Source organism: Leishmania martiniquensis, chromosome 11 (assembly GCF_017916325.1).
Source record: "Leishmania martiniquensis isolate LSCM1 chromosome 11, whole genome shotgun sequence".
Lineage (NCBI taxonomy): Eukaryota > Euglenozoa > Kinetoplastea > Trypanosomatida > Trypanosomatidae > Leishmania > Leishmania martiniquensis.
Window position 1 is genome coordinate 107,060 of NC_090146.1, and position 18,338 is coordinate 125,397.

General features: G+C 60.5%; 4 protein-coding genes across 4 annotated transcripts; all 4 read left to right on the plus strand.

Annotated features, from left to right (window-relative positions):
• Window positions 1–6,436: 6,436 nt before the first annotated feature.
• LSCM1_06545 (uncharacterized protein) lies at window positions 6,437–7,945 on the plus strand (the record flags this gene model as incomplete). Its single annotated transcript, XM_067323962.1, has 1 exon — window positions 6,437–7,945. The coding sequence occupies one exon, from the start codon at window positions 6,437–6,439 to the stop codon at window positions 7,943–7,945; it is 1,509 nt and encodes a 502-aa protein (XP_067180503.1).
• Window positions 7,946–8,910: 965 nt separating this feature from the next.
• LSCM1_06546 (uncharacterized protein) lies at window positions 8,911–9,672 on the plus strand (the record flags this gene model as incomplete). The annotated part of the gene is made up of 1 exon (XM_067323963.1): window positions 8,911–9,672. One exon carries the CDS (start codon window positions 8,911–8,913, stop codon window positions 9,670–9,672), a length of 762 nt encoding a protein of 253 aa, XP_067180504.1.
• Window positions 9,673–12,206: 2,534 nt separating this feature from the next.
• Window positions 12,207–13,277, plus strand: LSCM1_06547 (uncharacterized protein; the record flags this gene model as incomplete). Its single annotated transcript, XM_067323964.1, has 1 exon — window positions 12,207–13,277. The coding sequence occupies one exon, from the start codon at window positions 12,207–12,209 to the stop codon at window positions 13,275–13,277; it is 1,071 nt and encodes a 356-aa protein (XP_067180505.1).
• Window positions 13,278–14,577: 1,300 nt separating this feature from the next.
• LSCM1_06548 (uncharacterized protein) lies at window positions 14,578–16,602 on the plus strand (the record flags this gene model as incomplete). The annotated part of the gene is made up of 1 exon (XM_067323965.1): window positions 14,578–16,602. The coding sequence occupies one exon, from the start codon at window positions 14,578–14,580 to the stop codon at window positions 16,600–16,602; it is 2,025 nt and encodes a 674-aa protein (XP_067180506.1).
• Window positions 16,603–18,338: the final 1,736 nt, after the last annotated feature.

The window sequence follows — 18,338 nt, forward strand, 5'->3', positions numbered from 1 at the left end:
CGCTGCTGCTGTGCGTGTGTGCCAACGCTCCCACTCCCGGACTTTGCCTTACGCGTAAGACTCGGCGTTCCTCACAGACGACGCCTTGTCTCCGTCCGCCGCGTTGCTGTATTTCGTCACGCTCCCCACCACTCCGGTGCTTGGCTCACACGGCGTTTGTTTCGTACCTTTGGACGCTTGCCAGCGTGCATTCGCGCGGTGTATTCGCGTACCCTCCGCCTCTCTATCCCTCTGTCGCGTGCGCTCCCCACGCACAGTTTACCCCGACGTATACGCACAACGGGTGCACGCGCACGCACAAAGCCTCATTCCTCCGCTGGGGCAAGTCAAAGCGCGACCCTCTGTTTCTAAACAGGCAATCCCACACACACGCGCGCGCGCACCTCTTTTCTTTCTTCTTCGGCCTCATTGTACTCAGCACACCCTTCATAGATACAGCTGTCGCCTCCTCCCCTCCCCCCTCATAGACGCACGCACATTTTTTTTGTTCTTCTTTCGTTTTCCTTTCATCGCTTCTTTGTGTGTGTGTGTTACGATTTGTGTTTGTTCGTTGGTGTGTTTTCTGCCCCCCCTCCCCCCTCACCATCACCCGTTGACGTGCACCGCCCTCGCTGTCTTGAGCGTGGATGTTTCGCCATTTGGCGTCCTCCTTTGTGGCGCAGCAGACAGCCACGCAACTCGCCGTCCGCACCGACCTGCGCTCTGGTATGGTGTTGTTGCATTCCGCAGTGGCCAACACACACACATCCGTGAGGGTCCCTCACTCCGTTGCCGCAGCCCTCAGCCGTGCGTCGTCGAACGCCCACTTTACCGGCATGCGATGGCAGTCCTCCTCGCCCACACCACCGAAGTCAGAGAGTGGAAAAAAGCGGGGACGGCCTCGGGGACGCAAGACGCGCCGGTCCACCTCCACAGCAGCAGTCGTCGACACACGCACAGGCACGACGGCGAGCGATATCGCCCGCGCAGAGGCTGATGCCACTTTAGAGGCAGCAGTGGCCGCCGTAGCTCAGCAGGTCTTTGTAAGCTCCGCTGAGCCGGTACCAGTGCCGCCTGCGCCTCTTCGAAAAGCAAGCGTGCTGGGCGCGCCCGGCGCCACTCTCCCCAATGCACAAGCTGCAAAGCTCGTAGAACCACCGACGCCTGCTGCGGAAGCATCCCGAGATACGAGCGACACCTCGGCAGCGGCGAGTGACTCCGCTCCATCTGTCGACAAAGCAACGTTGGAGGTGCAGCAGCTGCAGGCCAACGCAGCTGCCGCGTCAGCCGAGACCCCGGCTTCAGCTACAGCGGAGGTGATGGTGAAGCCGAAGAGGTCGGCAGGCCGCCCCCGCAAGAGCCGGGAGTCAGCTAATACACCAGCAGCCGTCACGACTGCTGAGGTGCCGGCAGCGCGAGCGAATCTCGCCGCAGACTCGCTCCGTGCCGACCTTGAGGAGGAGTCCTTCTTCTCGTCACTCCTCTCCCCCACCGGCGACGGCTCCAAAGTGGCAGAGCTGCGCGAGTCCACCCTTGTGTACAACGCCCTGACGGGTCGCATGACAAGTGAGACGTCACTGACGATGCAGTGCCTGCGCGAACTTGGATTCGGCGTCAGCGAAGAGCGCCATGTAGTCATGAACGCCCCAGAGGCTCTCAACGAACTTGCCGAGCGGGTGCGCGCGGGAACGGCAGCGCTGCCAACCAAGTGGCCTGTCACCCTCGCCCGCGTCATCGGTACAGTAATCATGAACAGGAACATCAGCGACCCGGCAAAAGCCCTGGAGCAGATGATCCAGGTGAAGACGAACAGCGTCATGCGCAGCCGCTACGCCTCCGTGGTTTCCGCGGCGAACAGCGACGTCGATGCCGCCATAGCGGAGGCGGCAGCGCAGCAGGCGCCCATGAGCGGCGGGCACGATCCGGATGAGGCGATCGAGCTCAACGACGAGCAGAGGCGCGTTATTGACATTGCCCTGCGCGGGCACCACATGTATATTGGCGGCAGCGCGGGCACCGGCAAGACGGTGCTCCTGCGCTCTGTGGCCCGCCGCCTGCAAGCTCACCGCCTCCGTGTCGCCATGACCGCCACTACGGGTGTAGCCGGATGCCACATCGGCGGCTCGACCTTCCACCATGCCCTCGGCGTCACCTCCCGCGGCGAGTTCACGCGGCGGAGCATCATCCTGGACTACGACGTCATCATCATTGACGAGGTGTCCATGTTCCCGCAGAGCCTCTTTGAGGAGTTCGATCGCGTGCTGCGCGAGGAGGCCGGCACGCCCGAGTTGCCGTTCGGTGGTGTGCAGATCATCTTGTGCGGCGACTTCCTCCAACTTGGCTGCATCAACGAGAGCTCACTCATCGGCTCGCCCCTGTTCCACAAGAACTTCGTAAAGGTCCGCCTCGAGACGCAGGTGCGGCAGACCGCCGACTCCAAGTTCGCCAATGACCTGCAGCTCATGCGCCTTGGCATCGTCCCTAGCGATCTCAGCACGACAGTGCAGCTGTTGCCGCCGGGCACGATGGTTGACTCCGCGGTGAATCTGCTGCCGACGAACAAAGAGGTGCATGCGGCCAACGAGCGGCAGCTGCAGGAACTTCCAGGGGACCCGCTGACGCTCACACCGGAGACCGGCATCACCTCCCTCCAGTGCGAGACAACGGCAACCCTGCTGCTGCGCACGACGCCAGATTTCAACGAGTCTGAGTTTGCCCGCCACACTCGCTCCCTTCTGCAGGCCACCCTTGACCTACCCCGTGCCTCTCTCCTCTCGCTTTACCGCGTGTATGAGGACGGTCATGTTATGCGCGTGATGCTTCCGCCGGGCGAGTCCGTCGCGTGGCGCGACGCAATGCGGGAGCGATTCCTCGAGATCGCTGGTCTGCTGAACGACCTGGAGCTTGGCGCTACGGTGACAGAGATCGTGCCGAACGGAGACGGCCTGCACACCCCAGAGACGGAAGAGTACCTGCACAAGGTCATGTCGAAGCACCCGATCGCGCAGCCACTGACCCTCAAGAAGGGCTGTCGCGTCCTTCTGCGCTCAAATCTGTCCAGCAACCTCGTGAACGGCAGCATCGGCACCGTTGTCGACTTCGTGGAGTGCCGAGAGGAGTCCTTTCCTGAGTACATCAAGACCGAAGCTGTGAAGCGCTGCATCGACCGCTACCGCGTCTTCTGCCTCACCGAGTGTGGCATGCCGGTGCCAATGGTGCCCGTTGTACAATTCTACAGCGGTGAGAAGATCGCGGTGCCACCGTGGGAATTTTCCGTCGGCGGTGGTCCAAGCACGCACTTCTACAGCCTCTCGAGCGTCGCCCTGCCGCTCTCCTTAGCCTACGCCTTCACGGTACACAAGGTGCAAGGTCTCACCCTGGTGGGCCGCGTGCACCTGGAGCTGTCCCGAATGTGGCCGTGCGATCACCTGCTGTACGTGGCCATGAGCCGCGTGCGCAACCCGGAGCAGCTGTCCATGTCGAGCTTCTCTGCGAGCATGGTGGTGGCGAATGACACGTGCGTGCAGTTTGACAAGGCGCTCCGTGGAGCGCTGCAGCTGACCCTCGCTGACATCGCCAAGTATCCCATCTCGGCTTGGAAGCGGTGCAACGACACGATTTATCACCTTCGTCGCCGTGGCGCCTCACTGCGTCGCTTACTGGAGGGGGTGACGTCCATGAGCGGCAGCAGGTCGCCGCTGATGGTGCCGGGGAGCAGCAGCGTGCGGGCACAAGACAGTCACCTCCACCAGGCAGGGGGCCTCTCCGCTGGTGAAATGAGCACAAATGACGGCAGCCGAGTGTTGGTGCGTGTCGGCAGGCACTGCAACGGTGGCACTGGCGCGGCGGACGAGGCTGGTACCGACGACGAGGCCTTTAACCTAGAGCACCTGAGCGCCATTCAGCAGTCGGTCCTCGTGGCGCGGCGCATGCGTAAACTCGTGCGACACGTGGAGCGCGTGGCGAAGCTCACCGACGCGCGTCGCCGCGCAAAGGAGCACGCCAAGAATAGGAGAGGGTCGGCTTCTCCCGAAGGCTCTGGCCACTTAGCGACGGCTGCAGCCGACGTGGTGAGCGGGAGTGATGACGCGCCGAGTAGGCGAGGCGAAGCGGTGGCGGCGATGGACAGTGCCGAATCCTGCAGTATCGAGCGTGCGGCCAGCGTCGTGGCGGCCTCCGTAGCGGCCGCCGCAGCCGCGTCGCCCTCCGCCTCGCTCGTCGTTGGCGAAGAGCACACGTTTTAGACCTCTCTTTCTCTCTCCCTCCCTTCCTCTCGCTCTCTCCAGACAGACTAGGTTTCTCTTTTCGTGACTGTGTGTGCGTATGCGGGTCGGCGGGCCTCGATGTACTCGGTGTCCACTCCCCTCCCTTCTCTTCCCTCTCCCCCATTCCTCTCTCTCTCTTCACTTTTGGAGAAGTGCCGGAACTGATTTGGCGTTGCTGGCCGGTGCGTGCGTGCAAGCACGCAGCTGCGTGCTCGACTCTTGCACGTCTATGTGCGCGTGTGTGTCCTTCCTGTGACCGCAGTTTTGGTGTCCACTTCCCTTACCCCCTCATTGGTGCGCAGACGCTCATCAGCACGCCTACGGCCGTATCGCTTCTGCACCGCAGCGCTATTTGTCGACATACTTTTTTTGCGTTTATGAACGCCCCACTCCTGTTGTGTGTCATGAATGAGGTACCGCCGCCCACAGGGGCGAGTGTCTGTGCGCGTTGGTGCGCACCATCACGATCACCTCCACCTCCACTCTTTCTCTGGCAATCCGATTTTTTTTACTATCGCATTGCTGCATACACACACACACGCACGCATGCACACACCCCTTTCCTTCATGCCTTCATCCCCATTCCTCTGTGTGTGTGTGTGTGTGTTTGTGCCGGTGTGTGTGTGTGTGTGTCAATGTTCTCTCTCTCTCCATAGATGCACGTGTACTTTGCAACTCCTCCCTTCCCTATATACACACATGCCTATACGCATACACGCTCGCACACCTACACGTGTGTGTGTGTGTGTGTGTGTAGGGGAGGGGGGAGGCGTACTTCCCTGGGATGACACACGACAGAGACTAGGGTCCAATGACGGGCGCGGCTCAGATATGGAGAGGAAGGGGTGGAGGGCAAAGAGGAGCGGTTGTCCCAAGCACAAGGAAGCCGAAAATATCAGAGACGCTGACGGCGCATCGGTACGCCCACAAGCTCCCATGGAAGCCACACCGCCCCTGATGGATGCGTCTCCTGGCCCCTCTCGGCCGGCGCGCCCTCCTCTCTCGGACATGGGCCCGTCCCCTCACAGGCCCTTTTCTCGTGCGTTCCCCTTTTACGTTGCGTGCCTGTATTGTGTGCGTGTTTGCGTGAACGTGTCACGTGTGTTCAAGTATGTTTGCCTAGCTTTCGGTGCTGCTGCCCCAGGCTGGTCACTCTTGTACGTCTCCCTCTCCCTCCTCCGTCTCTTCGTTGCTGTGTTGTCGTTAGATGTACCGAAGGCAATAAGGCTCTGCCCCCCCTCCCTCCTCTCCCGCGACACACATACACACGCACACAAATATTTATATTGTCGTGCGGTGCTTATGCGCCGTATATACACAGTATATATGTATATATGCTCGTGTGTATGCGTGGGTGGGTGGGCGGGTGGGTGTCTTTGTCGCCCCCTCTGATCCGTTTGCAGGAACGTCTTCCCTGTCGCCCTAAAAGACGTCGATGGATTTCCTTTTGCAGCCGTGTGTGAAGCTCCGCGTCTGCGATCCCCTCCTCCTCCTCCTCCCTTCACACTGAGGCTTTCTCGTTACAGCTCCAAATACGCAAAAAAAAGGAAATCGGAAAGAGCCGCTGAATGGTGGTGTGCCCTCGCGTCGAGGCACTTCAGCGTGGATCGGGCGTGGCTGTTTTGTGTTGGCGGCATAAGTATGGGTCTGTGTGCAGGGGAGGGGGCTGGCGCACCGCACGCCCACACATCGTTGCTGACATCAGAGGAGGCGCCGCCTCGCCCTCCTCCGCCACTCTGGAGGAGAGAGCGCGTCACGGCTCAACTGGTGAACGGTCAACAAACGCACCTGTATACTCGCAGTGTTCCCGTCGAAATGGGGCTGCTGCGCACGTTGGCCCAAGGCGGACGCGCTATGCTCTCTCTCTCGATCAGCGCACTGCAAGCTCAAACGCACCCCCCCCTCTTCGCTCCTACTCTCCTCTCCCCCTCTCTCTTGTGGAACCCCCTTCTGTTAGTCGGTGGTATCCGTGCCTGCACAGCTACACGCGCGTATTTTTGAGTGCATCATCTTCCGGGCATCGACACGGAGATACAAGGTTGCTCGCAGCGCTCACGGGGTACCATCGCAGCGGGAACAAGAGCCCCCCTGCGACGCCCGCAGAGACTCTGCACGAGGAACGGAGCGAGAGAGAGACGTCATAGCTGCAGGCAGCAGTAACCGCAGCGTCCACCACCTCCTCCTCCAGGCACATGGGTTACAAGCGCAAGAACAACAAGAGGGCGCGAAGCATTGCAGCACGAAAGGTGGAGAAAGCAGCAGCAGTAGCAGCTGCTGAAAAAATCGCAACTGTCGGTGACGATGATGATCATAGCAGCGCTGTCGAGCTTTGTAACACCGGCCTCTCTTCAGCACCCTCGGCCGGTGATAAGGATGTGCCCCGTGCGTCGGCGGCCATCAGCGCCACGTGCAGAAGCAGTACGGCCGCTGCTGCGTCGGTGAATGAAGCAAAGTTGGAGGATGCAGACGCCGAAGCCGCGTGTCAAGCGGAGCAGAGCGAGACGCAGCAGCAGTCCGGTGCCTCTGGTGACCGGTGCTCCTTGAGCACGTCAGGGCTCCTGTTCTCTGCGCCGCCCACTCCGGCTGACCTGGCCCTCTTGAATGCAGCAAGTGGTGCGGCGGGACTTCCATCTCTGCTGGCTGCGACCCACCTGCCGTGTATTGCTGGCAGCACTCCTTGCCGCCCTCAAGAGAGTGTGGATGAGGGCGGCGAGGGCAACTATGTGGCCTACGTACTTTCGGAACAGTGGAGTGATGCTGCCACCGTGTCCATGACGATTTGGGGGGTCTACTCCCCGCGCAGTGGGGACTGCCTGCAAGTGGTGCACTGGCATCACCTCCCTGTTGCAAATGGGTCGCCTGTCACGAGCGGTGATCACCACATGTCTCCGGCTTCCTGCGATGCGCAACAGACGAGGGAGCTCATCATGAGCGTCAATGCCGACGGTCTGTGCTTCATGCTCGCGCCCTCCTCGCTGGTATCTGTCGAGGGAGGTGGCGCGGCAGGATCCATGACGCCGGCCTCGGCCTCCTCAGAGTCAGACGCTGCCGCATCAGCAGCAGCAGCGGCGTCGGCTTCGGCAGATGTCTACTGGGTGATCCCCTCTGTGTTGAAAGAGAGCTTCTTAGCGCTCCTCCACGCCCAAGAGTGGCTGCGCAAGACACCGCTTCACCACTCAACTCCCGAAGCATGTCCCCGCAGCCTTGAGTGTCACGGCTGGCGTGTTCGGCCCCACCCATCGCGGTGGGCACACGTCACGCCATACCTGGCGGCGGCGGTGGCGGCTGAAGCGGCAGAAGGGTGTAAGCCGCACGCGGCGCTGTCGCCGCCAACTGTCGCGCCGGTGGCGCCAAAGCGCAAAATGAAGAAGGCAAAGCGGCAAAGCAGCCCTCACCCGCCGCCACGCGCGCAGCCTCAGCAGCAGTCAGTCATCACGGCACCTGCTAATGTGTCTCAGCAGATGGTGGACGCCACCAACAACATGCTCGCAGCTAACGGCGCACCGTCGTCGTCGCGGCTTCAGTACAGGGTTCCTTACGTGGCGGCCGTGCAGCAGCATCCGAAAAGTTGCAGCGGTGCAACCGAATCGCGCGGGCCGTTGGCAGCCGATTCGGCCATAGCTGACACGCCAGTGGTCCTCCTCCTCGGTAATCGCATCGCCGCATACCCAACCGGCGACGCATGTAGCGCAACGGTGTGAGAGAGAGACGAAGCGGCATTACGGATGCGTCCCCCACCCCTCCCTGCCGCTTCAGTGACTGTCGTGGCGCTGTTGAAGTGGGGTTCCAGTAGAGCGCAGATCGATACTGTGAGCACTGCGCCTATGGCCTTCATGTGCGTGGTCCTGCGTGCTTGTCTCGGGTTTCCTCTATCCTCCATCCCGTCACTCTTTCCCCCCCTCCCCATGCACACACACACACACCCTCCAGTAGGGCTTTTCACCGTTCTGCTTGTTTAGTTCACCTGCTGCCGACTGCAGTGCCACTGCAAGACATCTCCTCAGTAAAGAAATTGCCTGTCGGGGGGAGGGGGGGGTTGAAGGCGCGGTCTTTTGCCCATCAGCCCACGCGTCCCTCATCCCTCACAGACACAAACGCAAGCACCTCCTTATCTTGTTCACCCGTGTGCGCACCTGCAGATGACGCGGATGCCACTCAGGCAGCTGATTGAGGGCGTCACTCGGGGGGGAGTGCATTGCATCGAGGAGACCCTCTCCCCCCCACCCCATATGACGCATATTTCCGTCAGCGTCTCTCACTCAATGCACTTCTCTCGGCCTCGGCGTGATGTGTGCAAGTCAACAGCGGACCCTTTTCCGTTCTCCTCTCCTCCTTCACTGACGCACACACTCACACGCTCTCTCTCCCACCCCCTCCCTTTCGCCTCGGTGCACACACGCCGCCTTTCCGTACGCGCGCGCGCGGCCCATACGCGCTTTATCGAAGAATTCACAGCTGCGTCCATCTACTCTGCTCTCGCTCACGCTTTCCACCACAGCCTCGACCATCTTCCCGGCTCCTCTTTACCGATTCACCCGTCCACCACCTGCCAGACGCTTCTAGCAGCGAATCAAGCGACTGTCGAGGTGGCCACACGATTCTTCCCTCTGCTTGTTTCTTTACTCGCCCTGTCCACACGCCGAGGCACCCCCATCCGCCATCCGTCATGACCTCCGTCTTCAAAATACCGGAGAAGCGCGAGGAGCTCGTCTACATGGCAAAGCTCGCGGAGCAGTGCGAGCGCCATGACGAAATCCTATTCTGCATGAAGCGCGTTGTCAAAATGAACCCGAAGCTGACCAGTGAGGAGCGGAATCTGCTCTCGGCTGCCTACAAGTACATTATCAGTGCCCGTCGCGCGTGCTGGCGCAGCATGAGCTCCATGGCGCACAAGGAGGACAGCCACAAGGCCAAGACGGCGAGTCTCTTCAGCGGCTTCCAGCAGCAGGTCGAGAAGGAGCTGGCGGAGATTTGCTCAGACATCCTGGAGCTGCTGGACAAGTACCTCATCCCGGCCGCTGACAGCGACGAGAGCAACGTATACTACTACAAGCTCAAGGGCGACTACCACCGCTACTTTGCCGAGGTCGAGTCTAGCTCGGACACGCAGAAGAACCTTGCCCTGGAGGCGTACAAGAAGGCGTCCGAGTTCATGACCTCGCTGAAGCCAACCTCGCCGATCCGTCTCGGCCTCGCCCTCAACTTCTCTGTCTTCTACTACGAGATTCTGCGGAGCCCCGACAAGGGCTGCCAGCTCGCTCGTCAGGCCTTCGAGGAGGCCCTGAGCGATCCAGAGGTGCTGGATGAGGAGCAGCACAAGGAGTCGGCGCTAATCATGCAGCTGCTGCGCGACAACCTCGCGCTCTGGACCGAGGACTCTCGCCCGGAGGGGCAGGATGACGGGACGGCGATGGAAGAGCTCGAGTAACGAAGAAGACGGTCTGCACAATCGCACGCAAGGCCGGCGGCGGCGGCGGCGGCGCTTTGGATCGGGAAGCGCTGACGACGTGCATAAGGTGTGTGGAGGTGGCGAGGTGGAGCAGATGCGCGTAATCAAGCGCACACCCCACAAGCGTCCCTCTTGCGATGCGCCTCACCACCAACAACACTACCACTCATCGTCCCTCTGTCGCAGCGATTTTTTTCCCAGCTCACTCTCTCGCGCTCACCCGCGTATCATGTCGCCCTCAATCTTCATGCATATATATATATATATATAATGGCTGTGTGTATATAGAGAATCAAAGGCCTTTGCATCTGCGCTTGTGCTCCGCTGTCTTGTTCGCACCCCTCCTCCTCTTCCGCTGATGTCAGGGGGGAGGGGGGCCTTTCCCGCGCGCTCTCTCCCCTCTCCTATCTTTGACGAAGGTGTAGAGGAAGGGGAAGGGGAGTGGAGAGAAGAGAGAGAGAGCGGCGCCGCGATGGTCCGACGTGCTGTGTGTGTGTCTGTCTGTGTGTATTTCTTTTTTTTCTTTTCGTTCCCTTTGTGTCTGTATGGCCCAACGGCATCCATCGCATCGGTGCAGTGCGTATTTGTTGGTGTGCCCACCCACCCACCACCCTCCGTTATGCTCGACTGGCGCGTGTGTGTGTGTATATACATCTATTTGTGCGTGCGTGCCTGTGTAGGGGGGAGGGGGGAGCCTCCTTCCCACCCTCTTTAACTCTCTCCCTCACACACACATGCATACGACGTCCTGTCTTGTCGATATCTGCCGTGGTATTCTGCGTCAGTGTCATACGTGAAGGCTGCGGTGAGGAGGGTAAGGTGGTCGAGTTGGGCAAGGGGAGGTGAATGTTTTTTTGGCCAGGGCGTTGGTGTCCGGTCCCTCGCTCGTTCCCCTCCCCTCGAGTTGCACTTGCTCCTTATTTACTCGCGCTGTTACGCCTTCATGCGGGCGCACGTCTTGGTGCCCCATACCGTATGCACGTGTGGATCTGTGTGTGTGTGTGTGTACCCCTCGCGCCTCCCAATGGGGCGATGTCAAGCGGTGGCCTCTTCGTGGATAGTGCGTAGGGGGGAGAGTGACGAGAGACGCACACAGAAAAGGGAAGAGGGAAAGCCAACGGTAAATATACCTCTTAGAACGAAAGCGAAGGGGAGGAACGGGAGGGGGAGGGGGGAGCCAACAATGGCGGCAATGGCGACAGAGAAAGAGAGAGGTGCACACGGGAGGGTGTGTGGGGGGGGGAGGGGGCACCGACAACGCCAAGTACGATAGTTTAAGAATAAAAATATATCCCGAGCGCGTTCCCCTCCCCCTCCCCCACCCCGGCCAAAGGAGAGGGAATACTCACACGCGCAGTCGACAGCGGGCAGGGAGGGGGAAGGGGGAGAGTTCTCTTGGCGCTTTCTGTGTTGGGAGGGGAGATACACATACGCATGTATATGTATATATGTGTATACCGCTGATGCCCTCTCTGCCTGCCCCACCCACCCACCCACACCCACCCCTCGTCTCTCCCTTCTCTCCCCACGTGTATGCACGTCGGCGTATGTACGCAAATATGTATAGGTCGAGAGATCGATGCACACGCGCCCACACGCACCGCTGTATCCGTTCATCCATCTACACATACATACATATATATATATAGGAAGTTAGAATAAAATGCCTGCCTGCCTGCCACCACCCTTCCCCTTTTGTGCTCGCCACTTCCTCTCTCACCTTTGCTAAATCGTATGGCCCGTTTTTTTGGTGTGGTGTATGCTTCCGTTCTTTGCTGTGACGTCGAGCCTTAGTCAAACACGCGGAGCTCCCCTTGCCCAAACTGGAGAACTGAAGCGGGAGGAGCGCCGCCCTCTTCTGTGCCATCGTCTATGCGTGCGAGTTCCCTTTCACACACATCCCTGCCTCCCACCCACCCCCCTGGAAGCGCTCGATTCGCTCGTGCATGCGCTGATGGCTTCGAGTAGAGGATCCGCTCGCGTCATCCTTCCGCTAGGTGGGCGTAAGATGCCGAGCTCTAGGCGATCCAGGGCAGAAGGGAGGCGTGGAGGAGAGGCGAGGCCTCGCCTCCACTCCTCCCGTTCCCTTCGAAGAATCTCCACGTCACCAACGTGCGTGCTCGCGGCTTCTCTCGTGGGCAACGAATTTCGGCGGGGAGCAGCAAAGTCGATGGCCAACGCACGTCTGCGTGCATCCGCCCCGATTTGCAGTTTTCGGTGTGAATGGTGCGCCCACTCGGCTTCTGTGTACTGCTGTGCCCCCACCACCACCACCCGACCCCACTCCTCCGCACTGGCTCTCGTCTCCCCTCTTGCTTGAACCTTAGCACACCTCACATACACCGAACCCACTCGCCCGGCGTTCATGAGCGACCTCTGCCACAAAATTGCAGCGAGATACGCGTGGCCCGCCGCCGCATAGCTATTTTTTTTCTTTGCTGTTAGGGCCAATCGGCTGGTGCTAAAAGCTCCTTCGAGTGTGCACGACTGGGAGCGTCGCTGCCGTTAGCGGAATGGTGGCGCTACCGGCGTTTAAGTTCGCCTTCCTGGCCATTCGTCAGGTGTCGCGTCCTGTCGCGAAGCAGATCGTATCACGCGCGAATACGAAGCGTGGCGTGACGTACTGCGTGTGCATTGGACTGGGCCGCTTCTCACTCGGCCTCTCCGGCGTCATATCGGAGTGGACGCGAGCTGAGGAGCGAAAGCAACAAGCCGCGAAGCGCACGTCAGAGGAGAAAGCTGCCGAGGCTGGCGAATCAGCGCCTCGTGAGGATGCAGCGGTGGCGGCCATGGGTGCGGCGGGCAAGGCATCGGCGACAGCAAGCGGCTGCGAGGCAGCAGCAGCAGCAGCAACCGCGGCAGGATCGAGTAGCAGCCTTAGCACCGCCACCACAGCCACAGCGACCACCACCGCTGCGATGAAAGCGCAGGCGATCGATGCCGTGGAGTCGAGCGCAGCAGCGACGGCAGCGAATTCAGCTGCTACGCCGGCAACCGTTACACCTCGGTCTCGCTCACTGCTGCAGAGCGTCGTCTACGGCCCGCAGCCCCAGGGCAAGGTGGTGGACACATACGACAGCAGCGTCTTTCTCGATCCTTCGCGGACTGTCGGCGAGGCCGCCCGCGTCTTCATCCGCTACCCGACTCGCAGTGCCTGGGATGTGTTCCGGCAGACGTTTCTTGCCCCCTTTCCCGAGGATCGGCTCGTGGCAGCCGGCGCTGACCTGCTCATCGAGCTGGTAGCATACACTCTGCTGTGCACGTTGCTTGTCGTGGAGCTTCACCAGCAGTCTCGCATGTCGGCAGCGAAGGAGGCCCACCTGCAGGCTCGCCTGGAGGCGATCGAGGCGAAGGTGAACGAGCTGGTGGAGTACAGCAAGAGCGCAGCCTCCTCGCCGCCGTTGGAGGAATTGTCTCCACTGCGGGAGCCACGCGTGGCAGGGCGGCTCAGTGGCCTCTGGAGTGCCGTCGCCGGTGGCGTCGGCTTCGCTGGGGGTACCCTGCTCAGACGCAGCGGAGGGAGCGATAAGGGCGGTGTCGGTGACAGCGGCTGCAAACTCACAGCCGAGGAGCGCGAGCAATAGGCGCAGAGCGGCAAGGCCATCATCCTCCAGCTCAAGAGCAGGTACGCGAAGACGGCGCTCCTGCAACAGGAACCGGGGCTACACGTGCGCAGTGCCGTCCAGGTGGCGAAGCAAGCCGAGGACCAACCGCACGGTGAGCGAGTCAGCGGATGGGAGAAGGCCTATGGCGTCGATGTGACGCGCCAAGAGGCCCTAACGAGGGAGAAAGCACCGCTTTACCCCGCTCGCTCGCTCTTCTCGACTGCTTTCTGCGTTTTCATCTCGCCCCGCGGCAATCGTCGCATAGTCGTCTCTGCACTTCCTTCTCGGTCACATGTGTTCCTCCCGTACCGATACACACCTCTTTTCAATGGGCTCTGTTAGGTGAGGTGTATAGGCGCATGCCTGCGTGGGTGTGATGTTCTGTTCTCTGATTTTAGTCTTCCCCAGAGAGGGAGGGGAGCCAAAGAGAGAGGGGGGGCAGAGTGGACGATGTCAGTGCTTTGCCGGCGTCTCGAGCCGCCACCACCACCACCCCTCTCTCTCTCCACAGACTCACTCCCCTCAGCCGTCATCTTTCCTTTAGGCCCGACCACCATTCCTATACATTCATGTGTCCGGATAGCTGCACTCTCAGTATGCGCGCCTGCGTGGGTTGTTTGGAGCACTTCGATTTCTTCGCCCTCCCCTCCCCCTCCCTCCCTCTCCCTCTTTAGCCAACGCACGCGAAGTGAGCTGCAGCGAAAGGAAAAAGTGAAGGGGGGTGGTGGGGCCGCTGCAAGTGGGCAAGATGGTGGCCATGAGCTCCCTTGACGTGCGTGTGCGCACTCACAGTTACGAAGACAAGACACGCGCAGCAACCGAGATGCGGTTGTGCACTCCTTTGCGCAGAAGAGGTTCGAAGACGCGGAGGTCAGTCTGCGCGAAGGAAAAAAAAGGACCTCTCATGAGGTGTGAGGAACGCGGCTGTCATCCTCTCAGTGACAGTGAGTGGCAGATGGCGCAGGCAAAGACACGAGTCCAGACACTTTCTCACACGCACGCCGCTCTTCGCCGCCTCTCTCGTATCGTTGGAAAGGCTTTCGACTCAGCTTGCGTGTGCAGCGGCGCGAACATTTTGCGTAAAGGGGGAATAGCGAGAGCCACAGGTGTGTGGGAGGGGAGGGGGGAAGGGGGCTGTGCCTCGGCGCCATCTTCCCCCTCTCCCCTTTGCATTGCATCATACATCCTTCCCAACTGCCTCTCTCCTCTCCTCTCCTCTCCTCTTCTGGCCCTCGTCACCGTTGTACCCGCGCGCGCAGCTTCCTCGTGGAGTGCAATCATGGAAGTTTATCCAACCATAGCGGAAGCTGGGCTAACGGCTCTCGCCGGGTATGTGGCATCACCCGAGGTGCCCTCGTCTCTCTCCGTGAGCAGGGAGGCGGAGACGCTGCAGCCGCAAGCACAGCAGAGCGCTACCGCTGTCGCTGCGGCCGCACCCACCCCGGCAGAGCAGCTCCAAGCGCTAGAAGCCAAGATGGCTAAGTGGAAAGAGGCAGTTGCTACACAGCTCAACGACGCGGCCCGAAAAAACAAAAAGCTCCGCGAAGAGTTGCGTCTTCTTCGAGAAGAGAAGGAGGGCGCCCTCAGCGATCTGCGGGTTCAGCTGGCGGAGGAGTTTCAGGAGCGCACGGCGATGCAGCGGGACGAGCTGGCGGCGCTGAAGCAACAGGCCGCCGCACTGCGGGAGGAGAAGAAAACAATGGCCGCCACACACGAAGCGGAGCTGCAAACGGCGCGGGCAAAGCTGCGGGAGGTGATCCAACTAGAGCTGGAGACAGAGTACAAGCGCCGAGAGGAGCAATGGGTGAAGGAGAAGGTACAGCTGCAGACGCGCACCGCAGCGAAGGAGACAGAGCGCGCGCAGGCGGAGCACGAGTGTGATATGCTGAAGCTGCGACTGGGCAGACTTGGTACCCAGTATGATGAGCTCGCAGCGCTGCTACAGCCAGACGGTGGCGCGACATCGCCAACGCGTGTAGCGGAAGTAGACAATGACGCAGCCATCGGAGCAACATCCAAAAACGCAGCATCTACCAGTGCAGACGCCTTCGACACCAATGGAAGCAGCGCTGCGCGCCAGCAGACGGCCGTGGCGGCGGCTCATGCCAAGCAGATGGAGAGCATCAAGGCGGAGCTTCAGAGTAAAGAGCAGCGCACGCAGTTCCTGCTGGACCGCGCCAAGCAGGAGTACGAGGCGGAGAAGGCCCAACTGCTTCGTGAACTGCAGCTGCGAGAGGAGGAGCTAAAGGTGGCGCACACATTGCTGAAACAGGTGCAGGTAGAGAACAGCCAGTACATGGAGCGTGTCTCGCATGCTCAGACAGAGCAGCAGGCGCTGGAGCAGCGGTACGCAGCGAAGGTGTCCGCATTCAGTCAGGAGCTAGCGGAGCGTATTAACGCGGCGGATAAAGCACAGGTAGTAAACAAGCGCCTGCAAGAGCAACTTCGCGCCTCCCAGCAGCAAGTGGCCACGCTGGAGGAAGAGTCGACCATGCGCGAGGAGGCGTTTCACTCGCTTATGTTCTCAGAGGACAGCAAGCGGATCACAATGGAACTGCAGCGGGCCGTTCAGGCGGCCCGGGACGAGGCGGAGGAGTGGAAGATGCAGTACTACGCCAGCGTCACCGCCTCAAGCTGCCCCTCAGCCGCGGCAGCAACGTCGCCAGCAGATCCCTCCCAGCAGAAACGAACGAAGACGGATGACGCACATGTATCTGCGGTCGTCGGTGCCCCTGCCGCAGCAGCAGCCGTCCGTACGCCTCAGGCGTGGCACGACCAACTCGCCGCCAGGGAGGCGGATCTGAATTCGCAGGCGGCGCAGCTGGCGCGCAAGGCTGCCCTTCTAGAAGCCGCAGAGGCGAAGCTGAACAAAATGCGCAGCTCCATGGCGAGTCAGGCTAGCATTCTCCTGCAGCAGAGTAGGAGTGGCAGTCGCGGTGGCGGTAGCAGTGGCGTCGCTGGTCCTCACGGGCGTCGCGAGGACGGCGACAGCGTTGTATTCGCTGGAGGAGGTCACCGGGACAATGCGGAGGACGACGATAACGACCGCAGCCTCGCTGACACGTCGCCACTCATCTCCACGGCCGTGTCACTGCTGCCGTCTGCCCTGCACGGGTCTCTGCGCCTCCTGGAGGCACAGCGACGGCGTCTGCACCTCCCCGGCACATGCGGCTTGTGTGCGTGTTGCTTCTCTGGCGCCGGCACCACTGGGGCCCCCCGGCGTCTTCGTTTCAACGCGCTTTTGATAACAGTGATGGCGGTCATGATGCTTGTGATGCTCGCTAGCTTCAGGGCCGTCGTGTAGCGGGTGCGCCTGTGTTCATGGCAGTGGTAATGGTTGCGGGCGGAGCAGCACACTCGACGCCTCTGCCTTATCTTGCACAACCACACTAGCATCAAGGCCTTTATAGCGGTTGCGAAAGCTTAAGCCGGCTTCGCCCTCCCACCTGACCCCATCCCCTCCGTCCACCTCATCGCCTTTCACTTCGGATGTTCATGTTGCATGGCAGATACACAGGAGGTGAGACGTGTGGAAAAAAGAGATGAAGCGCGCCGCAGTCTCGACAGTCGCCGAGAGACGAGTATAAAAGTTGTTGGCGTCCCTCTCGCCCTCTCTGTCCGCACACCCCGCCCGCCTCTCTCGTCAACACAGCAGCTATTGCACATGAATAGGGAGCGGCCTTCGATAGTGCGTCGTCCCCTGCTCTCATGAGAGATGGGGAGGGGGGCAGCGTACCCCTCCCCACCACACACACCTCCTTGGGGAAAAAAAAAGAGGAGAACTGTTTGTCCATTCTGGACCTGTGCTTGACGATCGCAGCTGCGATACCGTCCAGCCCCCACTCACCCCCCCCACGCACACACACACGCGCGCATACACTCCTCCGCCTCCTCCGGTCAACCCGTCCCGCGGGCGGGGGGAAGGGGGAAGAAGAAAGGAGGAAGAGAAGGCGAGCGGCGTCTGCGGACTTTCTTTTTTCGCACTTCGCGTCACCACCACCCCCTCTCTGTTTTTTCATAGGCCTCTGTCGTCCTCACGCTGAGGCCTCGAAGACAGGCCCCCTCCCTCGTGTCCGGGGCCACTTGCGCGGGCAGGGTCGTCCGTGAAGGCGGATACGGACGCGCAGTCTTGCGCTGCAATGTGTCGTCGCGTCTTTCCACGGTTGAACACACACACACACATACACGCCTATGTGTATTGGCTTGGTATCTTCCCACTCCACGGGAGACTCCACCATCGAATTCCTACACCCCAGTGTCAGCGATAGGATGCCCCCCAGCAAGCCCACTGCAGGCGTTTTTTTTTGAGGGGGAGGGAGGGGGTATGCATATTAATCATGAGTGTCACAGTCAACTGCGCCTGCGCGCAGGAGGGCGCTGCTGCGGTTATACCCCACAGCCACCCCGCCTTATTTGCCAACTTTTGCGTCCTCTTCTCGATGTCCCGTCAATGATTGCGCACACGCACAGCCGCACACCACCCAAGCGGGAAGAAACGAAGCGAGGACGTCGCTTAGAGGACGAATTTCGCGCACCCGCCTTGCCCCCCCTCTCTCCCCCCCTTCGGTGCCTTCACTATATTGCACGAAAAAAAAACGCACAGTCCCAGCGGCACCATACATCATACTTACAGAGAAAGGGGAAGCGCGAGGCTCGCCGGTGGAACTGACGCTGTACACCTATTTCATTCTGCAGCCTCCCTGCTGTTCCTCCTCATTTTGCCTCTCTGTCTCTCCCTGGCCGTTGCTCACCCGAGAGAGCCACACACAAGCAGATTGGTCATCGTGAAACCGCCTTACTGCATATCATTGCAGCTTCTCCCTCTGTATCCAACATCCGATTCTAACCACTTTGAATCTAAGAAAAAAGTCGAGGAGGGTGGAAGAGCACGCTTCACGCGCCCCGTGCAGCTCTTCACCCATATCTACGCTCCCCCTGTCCCCTGTCCCCTGCACGCTTCTCCCCACTGTCTGTGCGTTCATGTGTGTCCAGCTCGAATTCACAGGTGCCATTTACACAAACGCGCCCAAGTCCTTTCGC